At 38.4% G+C, this 16,616-nt stretch overlaps 1 protein-coding gene across 2 annotated transcripts in view; it reads left to right on the top strand.

The window, feature by feature from the left end:
- The window catches only part of RERG (RAS like estrogen regulated growth inhibitor), a 130,393-nt gene that overhangs the window by 107,298 nt on the left and 6,479 nt on the right, over positions 1-16,616 (top strand). For both annotated transcript variants that reach the window (XM_026678648.2, XM_087968682.1), the window contains exons 3-4: positions 6,990-7,046; positions 14,640-14,713. In XM_026678648.2, the coding sequence (XP_026534433.1) occupies positions 6,990-7,046; positions 14,640-14,713 (131 nt within the window). The remainder of the gene's footprint in view (positions 1-6,989; positions 7,047-14,639; positions 14,714-16,616) is intronic.

Genomic DNA, 16,616 nt, shown 5'->3' with positions numbered 1-16,616 from the left:
ACTTTAGTTTGCATCTAGCATTTGCTTGATCATTCTGTATATCCAAATCAAAGCAAGCACACATGTAACTTAGTTCAGCTTACAAAAATACAGAATTGGGATAACAGCAGGTGTGGGATTCTACTGGTTCTGTTCGGCTCTATAGAACTGGTAGCTCTGAAGAACAGCAGACATAGAACCGGTTCTATGTCTGCTGCTGTTTTGGCCCACCTGCCTGCCCAGGCTCTTACCTGACCTTTATTTCCTGCTTTTTCAACCTCAGCTGCTGTGCAAGGCACAGCTGCGGTTGAAAAAGCAGCAAAAAGGTGCTTTTTCAAATGCTGCTTCCCTGCACGCAGTGCTGCTCAACTGCCCAGGCAACAAGCTGACAAAGATTTACACACGCACATAGCATGCAGGGAGGCACATCATAAATTACCAAACTGGTAGTTAACCCTGTCGGATCCTACCCCTGGATAAAAGGCAGCTAAAGAAAAGGAGTGAGTGGGAGAGAGAGGGAGAAAGAAAGAGGGAGGAAGGGAGAGGAGGGAGAGAGAGAGAGAGGGAGAGAGAGATTCCTCAAGATTTAAAAAAAGTAGGGGACTTAATGCTACTTTATCTTGATATATCAAAAGGGCACAAAAATATCAAGACCACTGCCCACTATAGCTTTAACCTTTGATGTACATAGAGCAGCAGAATAGAAATGGAAAGTAGGGCAAAAGGGACACACAAATATCAAGACCACTGCCTATACAGACACAAAACTCAATTTCATGCTCATTTTTATATTCTATTCCATATCTTATTACCATTTTATATTTTCTACATAGTTTTCCCCTCTTCTAATTTTCTCAACTTTGTTTTGATTATCTCAATTCAAATAATTATATCTATACTTTTGTCTGTCCTGTTACAATTTCACATTATCTTTTCTTATTAAACAAATTTTTCCCTATAGTTACCAATTAGACTATGACACCTTTATATCCTTTAATTTTATCCATTCAAGCTATTATTTAAGCTTCAATGTATAGCTTTAAGATTATAGCATTCAATATAATACATAACTTCCAATCGAATTCTGCTTGGTACATTCTTAAAATAGACACTATATTCTTAAAAAGAAAATTTTTTATATATATATGTAAATAAAACACATTCCATTCCAATTCAATTCTATCATTAATATGCATTAAAATCTTAACATCTTTAACATTTCTTTTCAATTGAATATCATACTTCCTTGGGAACACTTATAAACTTTCCATAGTTAATTCTTTTTTTCCCCATATTTCTCACTTATATTTTTATAAATCATTACTAATAATTAAAAATGTTCCCTTTTAATTCTCTCAATCATTTTAATTTGTTTATTTATTAACAAACATCCCACTGCATTACAATAAATATTTTATCCATCATCATATTTTCTAAAGTTATTTCTATTTGTAATATAACAAAGCTATCTTATGTACCTTTGCAGAATCCCTTTTACAATTAAATTTTCACCCATTATCTCTAAACAAACTTATGGTTACAATCCTTATATCTTTTCCCTGTTTCTCCATTTCTTGTTTCTGTCTTTTACAACTTCTTTTCCTTGCCTTCTTCCCCCTCTTCTTCTCCCTCCCTTTTTACCCCCTCGTCTCTCTACTTCTAACTCTCTCATCTGTAATCCCCTCTTCTGTTGCTTTCTAATATTATACTTATCTTTCAAATTGTTCTTCTTCTTTTTGGTTGTTTTTTCTAATCTTAAACCTTTCACTCTCTTTCCCCCCTTTTCTTTTTTCCCCCCACTTAAAATTATCATTAAAATTGATCATTAAAGATGGCTTCTTCTTTGTCCCAATCTTCTTGTTCTGCAAGCGTTTCTTGTTGCTTCTCATAGTTCCAGATCTCCGTTTCTAAGAATTGAAACATGAAGCCAAAAGAACTTCTCCCTTCTTGTGCATCTTCTTTCTATTTTTAAAGTTCCGTTTTCAGTTCTTCTAAGAGTGATACCATTTTAAAAACTTTTAAACAACCACCCAGTTAATTTTAGTCACCTAGATGCAAAAACCAAAAATCACCAAGTAATCCAAATAATCCAAGGCTCTTTCTACTTGCTTCTTTTTTCCACTTTCTCTTCCTGGGGTTCTATTATTTTGTTACCAAGTTTCCATTAAAATGTATCTTTGAGGAATCTTGTTAAAATTTCACTGTAAGTTCCTTTTAATTACAGTTCCATTCCTTAATTCCAGGCAGTCTCCTCCATTTCAGATCCTGCCCTTCTATTCTTTTTTTTTCTCCTTTCCAGCTTTTAAAAACTTTTAAATGTCCAGAAACCTTTATTTATCCCTTTGACTTTTATTTTCAGCTTAGATGCCTATTAATGTCAAATGTTTTTTCAGTTTCTTGCTTAAGTCTCTTAGCTGTCAGTATAAGGAAGGGAAGAAAAAAAATCTAATCCTTTCCCTTCTCTCTCTCCTTCGCAGCTTTAAAATCTTCTTTGGGAACAATGTTGTTAAGTTTAAATTCCAGGGTACCTTATTTGTTGCTTTTGCTGTTTGACCCGGTCAACCAAAACTTTATCTTCTTATCTTCCTCCTGCACATTCTTTTCCAGTCGAGTTCTTCTTTGTGATGGCCATTTCTGACCACCGCTGCAACCGCCTTCGGGAAAGGGAGTAATGGCCAGCTGGGGAGGAGAGATGCGGCTCTCCTCAACCCTGCAGGCAGTCTCCCCACTCTTCACCACCTCTACAGGGTGGCTTAGCCCTGAAACCAGCTGGCTCAGGGCGCTCCAGCGGCGAGCATGGATCGAAGCCTCGGAGAGACGAGGTTTTGGTCTGTCGCCGAAGAAGCTCAAACCGGAAGTCCAGTTCCACTTTTTAAAGAAATGTATCTCAGGAACTGAGCCCTCCCCCCTATAATTTTTTTAGTACCACTAAAAAGCACACAAGCCTGACCACTGGATGATTTAGGTTTACGTGTCAAAGCCACAAAAGAAAGTAAAGGAGCCATTTTATCATACAGATCATGAAAAATCTACCTGTCATTTGGAATTTTGATTTATTGATTGTGCTGTATTTCTGAAATGGACTCTTGTTTCATTTTAGTAAGAAACTGTGGATAATTTCACCCAAGCATGTCATGCTGACAGTTGTATTGAGTTATGGATTGAGGGCTTCAGAGCTAGATAGAACAGATCAAAAGACCTATATGTGTCTACTTTTAAAAACAGCACACATATACATGCATATTCAAGATTTTTCCAAATCAAAAATCAGAAATGGGGAACTGATCAAATAAAACTGATTGCGCCAATTCAGTTTGATCAAATAAAACTGATTGCACCAATTTAGTATTATTACTAAATATTACTATTTAGTAATACCTGTTTCCCCCAAAATATGACCTATTCTGAAAATAAGTCCTAGCTTAGCCCTCCCCCCAAAATAAGCCCTAATTAAAATCCCGCCCACTCCAGAGCGCACAGATAAAAATTAAGATAGAGTGGGGATGGGGGTTGGAGATGCCCTACTTACCTTTGGACAGTTGTAGCCAGGCCTCACACACCCCGACACCTGCCTTGCCGGTCCATCTGCAGCCAACAAGGCTGGCAAGGTTTTCCTGAAGACCTCTGTAGCTGATAATAAAGCTCTGGATTGATCCGGAGCTCTGTTATTGGCTGCAGAGGCCTTCAGAAAAACCTTGCCGACTGCAGAAGAAGAAGTTCCTGAAGGCCTCTGACAGCGAAAAGGAGGCCAGGGGTGACACGTGCAAGTGAGGTTAGTTAGTGGATGGCATCCCCCGAAAATAAGACCTGGTGCCTTTTTTGATGGCAAAAAAATATAAGACAGGGTCTTATTTTCGGGGAAACACAGTTATACTAAATAGGCACAACATCCAAGCAAAGTGCAGAGTTTCTAATAATCAGTTATTGGTGCTAGAAACTGACTTTTCACCTTTTTTTATTATTTCTTTTTTTAAAAAAATGTTGCTCTGTATACTATATATGTTACTTTATAAAATGCTGTTCCATATACTTCGAAATAGTTTTCTCAATGTATTGATTTTCAGATGTGTTGCACAGGTGGAAGGGAAAATGTCCTTATTGTGGATGAGGGCCAGGGGTGGGTTTCTACCGGTTCTGTCCACCTCTATAGAACCAGTAGCTCTGAAGAGCAGCAGACATAGAACCGGTTCTATGTCTGCTGATGTTTTTGCCCACCCGCCCAGCCGGGCTCTTACCTGATCTTTATTTCCTGATTTTCCAACTTCAGCTGCCGAACGAGGCACAGCTGCAGTTAAAAAAACAAGAAAAGGGGGCTGTTTCAAAGGCTGCTTCTCACTTGCAGCATGCTAATGACGTGCTAATGACGTGCGGCTCACAGCGGGCAGGGAAGCTTGTAAATCCCGAACTGGTAGTTAACCCTTTCGTATCCCACCCCTGATGAGGGCATTTGTAACTGGACACACGTAGAAAGTAATATTAGAGAAGGGTGATTTTCATATATAGGTAGTCCTCTGCGTACGACCACAATTGAACCCGAAGTTTCCACTGCTAAGCAAGACAATTGTTAAGTGAGTTGTGCTGCATTTCTTGCCACAGTTGTTAAGTGAATCACTGCAGTTATTAAGTTAGTAATATGGTTAAGTGAATTTGGCTTCCCCATTGGCTTTGCTTGGCAAAAGGCTGCAAAAGGTGTGGTCTATGACAACTCGCCACAGCCAACTCACCATGGAACAAGTTGCCATGGGACAAGAGGTACATTAATATCAAAGGAATAGTCTAATACTGTGATGGCGAACCTATGGCAGAGCCATTTGTGCTGGCACATGAGCTGCAGGCAAACTTACTCACTGTGCATGCGCGCATCTCACAGCTGGTTTTTTGGCCGGTTTGAGGCCTTTTTCAGCCTCCCAGAGGCTTGGAAAAAGCCTCTAAATGCTTTTTAGGATGAATAATAGGCCCATTTTGTCACTTCCTACAATACCGGAAGTGACGAAACAGGCCTATTATTCATCCTGAAAAGTCTTGCAGAGGCTTTTTCCAAGCCTCTGGGTGAAAAGTCTTGCAGAGGCTTTTTCCAAGCCTCTGGGATGCCAAAAAAGGCCTCAAACCAGCCGAAAACTCAACTGTGAGGCACAGTTCAGGTAAGGGGGTGGTGGTGGGGTTCCGCACGCATGCGCAGGGGGCGTGGGTAGGGCACGCATTGCATTCTGGGTGTTGGCACGCAAGTGTGCGCCCTCTAGCGTGCGTACAATTTTTGACACAGGAGCCCAAAAAGGTTAGCCACCACTGGTCTAATAGAATCATTAAAGGATGCCAAAGAAGGGACAAAATAAAATGTCAATGACAAAAATTAAAATATTTTAAACATAATTTTAAATAATTAAATTGAATTGTTGAATTCGACATGGTGAGTCGTCCTGTAGCAAATAGCAACTTCAAATGTTCACTAAATGAATGGTTGTAAGTTGAGGATTACCTGTCATCAAGGATAGCAATAGCAATAGCATTTAGACTTACATACCGCTTCACAGTGCTTTACAGCCCTCTCTAAGCAGTTTACAATTCAGCCTATTGCCTCCAACAATCTGGGTCCTCATTTTACCCACCTCGGAAGGATGGAAGGCTGAGTCAACCTTAAGCCTGGTGAGATTTGATCTGCTAAATTGCAGGCAGCTGGCTGCAGCAGAAGTAGCTTGCAGTACTGCACTCTAACCACTGCGCCAGCAAGGCTTGTCCCACAGACAAGCTACCCTGTTTTGCAAAAGAAACTCTGGGATTGTTGATTATGAACTACTGAGTAAGATTGATAGATCTCCATCAAAACTTGAAAAGCCAAGGGGCAACACAAGAAGAAAATCTAACAAGCGATTTGCAGCTGGTTTGCACAATCTTTTTAGACATATATTCCATGTATCATCTTAAGTAAATACACAGATCCTGAATTCATTTTTTATCTTTGTTAATTGTACCCTCAAGCTTTGTAAAGAAAGATTTACAGCTCTGGAAGCTGCAGAAGGTTTGATGTGAATTTGGGGTCTAATATTAAGAGTGTTTACTTGAACTTTTTGAGAGTTAATGATTCATTCAACTAAACTGTTCTTAACAAGATTTTGCATCTCCTGCTGATGATGGATGAACAGATCATAACGCGTGAAAAAACATTCTTATTAGAGTTTATCAGTTCTTTCTTTGATGCTGCTAAAAGCTGAGAACCATGATGTGTTTTCATTTCTCTCTTTTTTTAACAAATCAAATACACCAAGTGTTGAATCACTGTCAGTAAAGATTTAAGTCAATTTTCTCTGCTGTCAGGAGAAAATGGAGAAAAAATAGTATATATTGTCTTGAGGAAATCCGGGATATGTCTAGCAGCGAAATAAAATGTGAGACTGTGTTATGGGGAAAAATAACCCGATTAAACTGCTATGAATTTCCTTACATGGTTTTGAATTTTTGTTCTTTAAATTTAATTTATATTTTCCCTAAATTAAGTTTTTCAGAACCAATTATGGTTTCTGTTGATTTTAAGTGTTGTTTGCAAAATTCAAGAGGATCAGTTGTCAAATCTCTAATCCAGAACATGCTCATAGTTGAAATTTTTGCAAAATGTAATTGAAACTGCAATGTATGTGAGAACAGATCCAACATACATTTGTCATATGCTTAGTTTAGCATGGAAAACATTCAAAACAAATTGTAAAAGTATAAATTTGACTGTGTATGGCAGTCTATTCTATCTTCTATGGTTCATTAAAGGGTAGATGTACAAATTGTGTTTTTAAAAAATCTGCCTGTGTCTATTAAATAAAGACCTGTTCATTAACACAAACTTTCCTGAATCTGTTGAACTTTAACAGCCTGAATCATCTTTGTATTCCAGTTGGATATATTAAGAGGCTATCAAATTGGAGAAATAAGCTGAACTGAGAATTTATTTTAACTGTACACCTTTAAACCATTTGGGCTATTATGTGTCATAAACTCACCAGATATGTTTTTCTTTCCTATAGCTCTCGTTGTACGTTTTCTGACCAAACGGTTCATATGGGAGTATGATCCCACTCTTGGTGAGTTTTTTTTTTCCTGTTGTGTCTTATACTGCTATTGCTACCTTTGTAAGCCACCCACAGTCACTGAAAGTTGAGTTGGATGGCCATATAAATTTTCTTAAATAAATAAAAATAATATACCATCACAGGTATATACATTACTTCATTAGAACAGTCTTGAAATATAACCTTTGCATGTGGGATGTAGGAAATGGGACAACTTGCCACAGCCAACTCACCATGGCCAACTTGCTGCAGGACAATTTAACAATCCTATTTAATTATTTAAAATAAATATAAAATATTTTAATTTTTGCTATTCACATTTCATTCTGTCCCTCTGTTTGTATCCTTTCTTTAATGATTCTATTCCACTAGTTCTTTGATATTAGTGTAACTCTTGCCCTTCAGGGAGTTGTCCTGTAGCGAGTTAGCTGTGGCGAGTTGGCTACGATGAGTTGTCATAGATCCTAGCATGTAGGTTCAATCTCCAGCATATTTCTATTCAAGAAGCCACTAGTAATTGTGGAAAAGACACTTACCCAAAAATCCTAGAAAGCTATCAACAAACCGAACAAACAGTAATATGAACCAATAGCCTGATTTTTATGCTGGCATTTAAGACTGTGTTTTCATTTTGGCAGTCAAGCTGCAAAAATTAAGTTTAATTTGAGCAGGCTTCATTATTCATAATCATATAGTTAACATAACAAAGCAAAATAACCAAGCAATTTCATGAAAAGACAACTACCGTAAAGTTCACAGATTTTAAACATTTTGAGCCAGTCTTTGGACTGCACAACTACCGTATTTGCCGGCGTATAAGACGACTTTTTGCCCCGAAAAACATGCCTCCAAGTGGGGGGTCGTCTTATACGCCGGTATATCCACTGCCGGCTGGATGCTTGTTGGACGCAGCGAAGGCGCCTCTAGCTTCCTGGATCCCCTGCGTCGCTTCCGCTTCATCCCGCTCGCCTCGCTCCGCCCGAGGCTGCAGCCTTCCCGCTCTTCCCACGGACCCTGGCACTCTGCCCTGCCGCTGCAGCCCCGGGATTTCTGGAGGGCGTTTCCGGTGGTGGTGGGGGTCGTCTTATACGCCGGGTCGTCTTATACGCCGGCAAATAGCGGTATCACTCTTGAGTCTGATGCAATCTCTTCAATATTATTTAAAAATTAGAGTACTGTAGAAAATACGCTTGGTGCAAAATAACTGCTTTGGACAGGGGTGAGTGAAATGCCCCCTGAAATCATCTTTAATTTTTTTTGTGTGAGGAAAGCATTGATGAATTACTTTTCATTAAAGGTTTTAACAATAGTAAAAGAAAATTAAACCATCCGAAATATAAGAGAAACAAAACAATAGAAAAAAAGGAAAGGAAAAAGTGCAGACAAAAAAAGAAAAAAGAAGTTACTTCTGATCTTCTTTATCTTTATTTTTAAAAAGTGCAAGCAAGTTTAATATTAGTCTATCCCATTTGATATGACATTACATAAATTACTTCTTCTCATATCTCAAGCCTTATCCATCAACCATTCCCCAAATTATTAATGTTTCTTTTCCAGGATTAGCAAAAAGTCCATAAAAGGTTCTTAGAACATTATAAATGTATTTCTTGTTTTTACCCTGATCAAGCAAGTCAACTTCATACTCATTCCCTTTGATCCCATCGTTTTTAATCTTTGCTTCATTTAAGATGCTGTCATAAGATCTGATCTCCATCCAAATTTTCTTGGGAATTTCTTCTCAGCTTTAATAGCTCTCTCTTTTGTAAATCCAGTAATGGATCATTATCCGGGTCATTTTTCATCTCTTGGCTTATTTGTATTCCCACTTTAGTTTTCATCTCTGTTTTCATTCTCTTTCAGCTCACAACTTCTATTTTATTTTCTAGTATTCAAATTATTATTCTTTGCCTCTTACGTGTTTCTTCTTTAAAAACTCTTTTAAATAGTGTGTTCATAGAAGTAGATATGGTTGCTGTTCTTGTAGCCGTGAACTTCTTTCCCCTTTCTTCAAAAGTCCTTTGAAATGTCTACCTCTGTCTCTCATTTTTGCAGGTTTCGCTGCTGGTAATCAAATTCAAAAGTAAAATTGTAAATCAAGGACTGAGCTTAGATGCAGCTCACTTCCTCATGACTAGCAGAAGCACAGGGTAAATGAGACTACCAATATGTGAACATAGGCCTAATTCACATTATATTTATTTGATTAAAATTATGTACCTGCCTATTTCACAAGCTGTCTCTGGGCAGCATACAATGAAATAGTTAAAAACAAAGCTAAAACAACAATTGAAAACAAACAGAAAAACAAATAAGACTGTAGGACTATGAATTATGGGTTTCCTATTTCCATGGGATCCCTAGTCCTGCTTGAAAAACTATGTTTTAAGGATTCCCTGAAGGCCAATTGGGTTGGGGCCAATCTAACTTGTTCCAAAGGGTGGGTGCTGTGACAGAAAAAGGCTTGCCTCTTGAGTCCCATAAGATAGAATTCTTTAGCAGAAGAAATCCATAATATTCCCCTCCTGCCAGACCCCATAGGATAGGTAGATGTAATTGTGGAGAGGTGCCTCTTGCCATGTGAAGCTTTAAAAGTCAAAAACAGGACCTTAAAAAACCCAGAAGCAAATTGGCAACCATTACAGTTGCAAAGCAGAGATATAACATGTATTGTTCTAGACACACTCATAACTGCTTTTACTGCTGCACTTTGCACTAATGAAAATTTCTAGATGTTCTTCAAGGGCAGCCACATCTAAAGTGTGTCCCAGGAGTCCATTCTTGAGGTCACCAGGGCATGAGTAACTGTGAGTAGAGCCTCATGAACCCGGAATGGGTGCAACTGGCACACCACACATATATACTAGTATAAATGTAAAAGAACTTATTTTTTGTTGACCCAAAGTTGGCTTGGCGTATGATTTTGCTCCATTTTTTAAGAACAGAGTACAACATCCAATCTAAAACTCATTGTATTAATAATGCCATAAGCTGACACTTTGATGAAAACCACCCCAATTTTTCTGTAGATAGCCAAGCCATATGCTGTTAAAATATTCTTCCCTGCTGATACACTAGCCAATGCAACTTTGAACTGATGTAACCCCAACAAGACAATTATAGTTAAATTTGGAGTATGATGCAGAATAAATTCATCTCTAAGGGACAGGGTACAATCTAGATTTTTTTAAAAAAATACTTATATCCTCCTCTTCTTGATGATTCAGATTCTCCAAATTTCTCTAAAACCCAAGAATTGGCTCTTGATATTGTGGTCTGCTTGAAAATGAATAGTGGCTTAGAGTAATTAATTATAGTCAAAATTTGTCTCATACTTTTTTTTCTGGCAATTCTTTTAGACTCCAAGCATATGGCACTGACATCCACAAACTAAATATAATTTAACTGATTTGTGAAAGGCTGCCAGAGTCACTAGAAATAAGCCAATATTTAAGCTAACAAGAGTTCTTTTTTGGCAATGATATGTATAGTGTGTATATATGTGTGTTGTTTTCTTAAATGTCAGCTTGAAATGTCCCTTTGACTTTTATAACTGCAAGTATTATAAACTGTGGAGTGGCAAAGAGCTGTAGTCATCCAGGAGATTATTGTGGCTTTCAAAGACACTGCTACACAGATACCAGAATGTGAAATCTAGTTTGTGAAGCTGAATTCTAGATAAGGAGAATGAGATGGTTGTGGCCTCTGTAGAGCAGCCTCTGTGCTGGAGTTGAGTAGCTTGAGCTGCTCAACTCCGTGGCCAGACTGACATTTATTATCTTCTCTATTGTTCAAATCCTTCTTAAAGAGTGGTACCCAAAACTATACACAATCCTTGAAGTAGGATCTGATCCATGCAGAGAAAGTGAAACTATGACTTCCTTTGATTTAGAAATGATACTTCTGCTGATGTTGCCCAAAACTTTAGTTGACCTTTTGCAATCCCATAAGAAATTAAAAGTTGTTGTGTATGTAGCTTACAAAAACCTGTTTTCTCTATAATTTTTGATGATGGATACTCATAGTCATAGACCATGTTTTCAACCAAGCAAACAAAATCTGAAAGGAACAAATGAGTGTCATTTTTAAAAAAGAAAGAATATATTCAAAGCAATCATTCATTTCCCTCCCTCACATGCACACTTTTTTGGGGGTATTCTGTTTCCCTTAGTAAAGATGGAAGCATTTGCCAAGACGTTTAAGTTCTGACCCCTAAAATCTATATTCATCTCTTATTTGGTTTCTTAGATTTCGACACTTCTTGCTCAATGTCAGCTTTGTGAGGTAGTCCAGACAAGAAGCGGACTCAGGAGTACTAGCTCTTATTTTTATTGTAAGGTTTAAGAGAATCTTGCAAATCTGAAAGTACAATCTCTCCTCCATTTCTTTTACAGTCCAAACAACTAGGCAGAGTCCCTTCTGACATGTCCCAAAGGTGCTTTTATTTTTCAAGAGGCAAACTGGACAAACTGAGCAACATGGTATATGGAGTACAATACAGTGAGACATGTACAGATCTGTACATTGGGGAAACAAAACAACCACTTCATAAACTCATGGCACAACATAGGAGACCGGACAAGATTCAGTAGTCCATCTGCATTTAAAAGGCAAAGACCACTCTTTTGAAGACAGCAAAGTCCACATTTTGGACAGAGAGGACCATTGGTTTGAAAGAGGGTCAAAGAGGCCATGCATGTCAAAACTGAACTCTCGCAACAGAGGGGGAGAGATATGGCACCATCTATTTCCAGTCTACAATACAGTCCTTCCAGCAGTTCCAAGAAGGCTCCACGCCCATTTGCATTACTCAGGTGACACTGAGGACACAGATAAACCTTCAATGACTCTCTAAAAAAATGCAAATGGCTAGCTGTCTGCAAGGAATATAAAGCTTTCCATTCCCCACCATCCAGTCAGAGCTGAAGAAGCTTCTTGGATGAGAAGCGAAACGTCTTCAAAGAAAAAACAAGAAAGTCCAGTTGCCTCTTTTAAAAAAGCACCTTTGAAACAACCATGACCTAGATGACTGAGAATCTCCATAGACAATTTCCCTTCTGACATGTTTGACATGCCCCTATCACCTCTGTAGACTCAGCTGCTACGTGCTTCTCACAAAATAAGGCCAGGCCTTATTTTTTTTTTTGACCCCTGAAAAAATGGCTAGGCTGTCTTTTCAGGGGTGACTCCCTCACCCTAGAGCCCACAACTGCAAGGCCACTCTACCCGAAACCCGGCGGTCCCCGGCCCAGGGCGGGGCTGCGCCCTACCTCCCTGCTGAGCCCGCCACCGGAAGTGCCTCAGCGGCCCCCCCCCCCCCCCCCGGGGACTCTGCCCATGGACCAAAAAAAACCCATCTAGTCCGACAGGATCTCCAAAGTTGGCAACTTTAAGACTTGCTGAGTTTAACTGCCAGAAATCTCTAGCCGGCCACTCTATGGTTCTTCCTTCTGTCTCCCAAAGTCATTCTTACATACCATTACACCACATGTCAAGCATTCCCATTCAGCCAAAAAAAACTGCTTACTGAAGTGACAGATAAGATTCTCTGCATCCATCTTCAGCTCTGGCTTTAGCACGACTGGGTTTGAAGGACTAACTCCCCAAATGTTGATTATTCTGAATTTCACTGGAGAGGGCCTCTGCATTTGTGGGAGGATACACAGATAGAAATGTGTGTAGGATCTGGTCAAGAGCTCAAGATAGCAGACAAAATAGTGCAATTGAAGCTCCACCTTCTTCTATGTAGATCACATAGCTGAAGTTTAGATGGTACAGCCATGACTGCCTTTTTTAAAGTCAGCTTTAAGGATACCACAGGTTTTGCTTTGTTTTTTCATGATATTGCACCTCATTTACCCACCCAGTTGTTGCTTCACAACTACACTAGCTCTAGGTATTTATCCTATTAGCACAGAATAACTTGGAAGAGAGACACAGAAGGCTACACTGTTATTTATATGTTATTTATTCTGCAACAAATTCATTAACCAGACAATTCACAGCAGTGCAGGGGAAATTACTTTGTTTTCTTTTCCCCAGTCTCCTTTTAATGTTTTTCTCTTGTTTTTGTTTTATGTCAATGAGGTGCAACTGGCAATTTAGAATAAATTAATAAGGTCAGTGGGAAAGAGAGAGGTGTGATGCTGTATGATGCAGAATTCTCCATCCTGCAGTGTTGTTGCTGCTTTTAAATGAACACCAAACAAATATCTCAAATATGGATCTAAATATTTGAAGTATTAGCTTTAACATATTCCAGAATATTGGCTCTTAAGCCAGTCAGGGAACAAGACCAAACATAATCAAATGCAAGTCTATCATTTGAATAATGACAGTGGCAGAAGGTCCAAACTAATGCCAGGGAAAAAGTCACATGTATTGCATTACCTTCTCCGAATGTATAATACATTACAATTATATCCTTTCCTTTCCATCTTTACAGGGACACAAATTGGAATGCATTTTTTGATTTTCCATTTACTCTAAAATAACAGTCCCCAATTTTTCCCTTTATACAGATCTCTGTAGCATTACAAAAGCCTTGGTACATGAAACACCCCAATTTATTGACTATAACAAGATCCCCAAATTAAATAAAAATTAATTTAAAAAAATACTAGGTTAAATGATGCAAGACAGCTGAATTGCATGGTTTTTCCAACTGAAATTCCATGGGAAATGATGTAAGATGAACTGATTGCCTCAATTTGGGGTCATTTTTGTTGAACTTTGCTTTTTGGCATCTGCACCGGAAATCATATGTAATATCTTAGGAAACAACAAAGATGTGTTTACCACACATTGGGAAACTCTGTTCTAAAATCTCCTGGGCTGACAATTAGACTGAGAGATAGAAACAAAGCCTAGAGTCATTTAAGAATCCATTTGTATAGCACAAAGCTAGAAATTGGGACACCATGAGTTACCATACCAGCTGGGTGGACTTGGAGAGCAAACTCCCCTCTGCTCTAGCATTGAAGATGTGACATGGTCCCAGCCAACCTCAAAGAACAGCAAGGACTTCACAGTTCAAACTTGAGCTACACAAATTCTTTTCTGTTGGGTGACCTTGGGCCAGTCCCTCTGTCCCAGCCCTGGAAAGAAGGCAGTGGCAAACCATTTCTGAAAATCTTGCCCAAAAGATTGCAGAGACTAATCTGAGCAGTTCCTGGGAGCCAACATTGACTCAAAGGGCAAAAATATAAACACTGTCAGTGTTAAAAAAAAAAAAAAAAGAACTGTTCCATGAAGCTAAGGACAAGCTGTCACTTCTTATCATAGCCAAGATTCTGATTTAATCAGCTCAAAGGTGGGTTTAGTTGCTTGCAGGGACCCTATTTTTAAAAAATCAATGGCTCATAGCAATATTTGTGCACATTTTTATATATTTGTCCACATTTCTTCAGGGGTAGGTGTTCTAATGAACTTTTCCTTCTTTACATATTTTTGACAATCAGTTTTTTTGCATAAAGAAAAATACTATTTGGGTTTCTCAGATGAACATTTTGGTATCTATTTTTCTATTTTTGGAGCAGGGAATAAAGAAATGCACCATACTTTCTGATTGTTTCCTTTTAATGTACTATTTATCTTCCCTTTTTAAAGAGTCCACTTATCGTCATCAAGCCACCATTGATGATGAAGTTGTTTCCATGGAAATACTAGATACAGCTGGGCAGGTAAGAAGACTGCTGATCCCTGTAGCAAAATGCCAATGCCAGAAAACTATAATTAACACTAGGGGAAATTTGTCAAGTATTTACGCGTGAAATATTATAAGAGAAATATTATTAAAGGGACAAAGGAGTATAATAAAAAAAATAGTAGGCCAACTGTGAGAGAGTATGAGAGGGAAGCTTCATATTCTTGGTAGCTTTAGGGTTCCTTACAACAGCAGAAATTTCAACTGATTTTTGTTGGTTTACATGCTTATTAGTCCAAGCAAAATAAGAGAATGTCAAGAAGCATGCAGATGGGTACCTCAAGGTTCGGTCTTGGGCCAGTACTCTTCAACATCTTCATAAATGATCTGGACAAGGGGATAGAAGGGGAACTCATCAAATTTGAAGATGGCACCAAATTGGGAAGGAATATTCAATATTTTAGATAGACTGAAGATCCAGAAGGATTTTGACAGACTTGAGCATTGAGCCCTCTCCAACAAGATGCAGTTTATTGGTGAGAAACATGAGGTCCTGTACTTAGGAAGGAAAAACCAAATGCACTGGTATGGAATATGCGGTACCTGACTCAACAGTAATAACTGTGAGAGGGATGTAGGTGTCCTAGTGGACTACCACTTAGGTATGAGTCAGCAGTGTGCTACAGCTGCCAAAAGAGCCAATGCAGTCCTAAACTGCATCAACAGAGGGATAGTGTCAAGACAACAAGATGTGATAGTACTATTTTACACCATGCTGGTGTGAATACTGAATCCAGTTTTGGTCACCATGATACAAAAAAGATATCGAGACCTTGGAAAGTGTGCAGAGAAGAGCAACAAAGGTAATAAAGTATCTGGAGGCTAAATGATAACTAGACTTGAGGGCCTGTCACAAAGAAAAGGGGAGCTGACATTCTCCAAAGTACTAGAGGTCAGGTCAAGAAGTAATTGGTGAAAGCTTGTTAAATGGAATGGAAGGGAAGGGAAGGGAATAGGAATAGGAATAGGAATAGGAATAGAATAGAATAGAATAGAATAGAATAGAATAGAATAGAATAGAATAGAATAGAATAGAATAGAATAGAATAGAATAGAATAGAATAGAATTTTTTATTGGCCAAATGTGATTGGACACATAAGGAATTTGTCTTTGGTGCATATGCAACCAACCTAGAAATAAGAATTACTTTTCTGACTGTGATAAAATTAATCAATCGAATAGCTGGTCTCCTGAGATTGTGGGTATCCATCACTGGAGGTTTTCAAGAATAGACTGCAGGGGGTTGACTACAAGACCACCAAATTCCTTCCAGTCCTATGATTCTGTAAAAGTTCCAAAGGAAGTGATGTCTTAGAGACCAAATGATGATGAAAAAGGAGAATTATAGTTTCCTTCCAAATATTTCTGAAAGACAGAGTAGGACTAAACCTGAACTGAAATGAGGAATTGGCCCCAGGAGCTGTAATTAGGGCTGTTAGAGTGGATATATAGGTATTAAATATTCCCCTATGTGGTTTTTTTTTTCCTCATACCAAAATGATCTTATGAGTAGGAAAAGAGGTAAAAGAGTTAGTTTGAGTTGGTGCCTATACAACTGCTTTAAATAATTTTTTTAGAAAGGAACATCTCTGAGACGTCTGATTATGAATCCTTGCATATAAGTCTGCTATAGAAAAATGTGGGCTAGGGCAGTTTTAAGAAACATTATTATGGGATGTTTCACTCCATAGAATCTAAAGATTCCATCCTGTCTCAGTGCTCTTGAGAGTAAGCCCAACCAAGTCCAGGGGGACTGGTTTATATATGATTGACTTGGGAGATCCTATATAAATAAATAAAATGAGGAGGGGCTTTTAAAAAGCAAGAATACAAACAAAGATAAAACTGCATCCCTGGTCTATACAGAGTACATCTGAGC

This window comes from Notechis scutatus, chromosome 6 (genome assembly GCF_049901735.1).
Source record: "Notechis scutatus isolate UNSWTSFEM ecotype Mainland chromosome 6, rNotScu1.2, whole genome shotgun sequence".
Classification (NCBI taxonomy): Eukaryota; Metazoa; Chordata; class Lepidosauria; order Squamata; family Elapidae; genus Notechis; species Notechis scutatus.
This window is presented reverse-complemented; position numbering and strand designations above follow the sequence as displayed.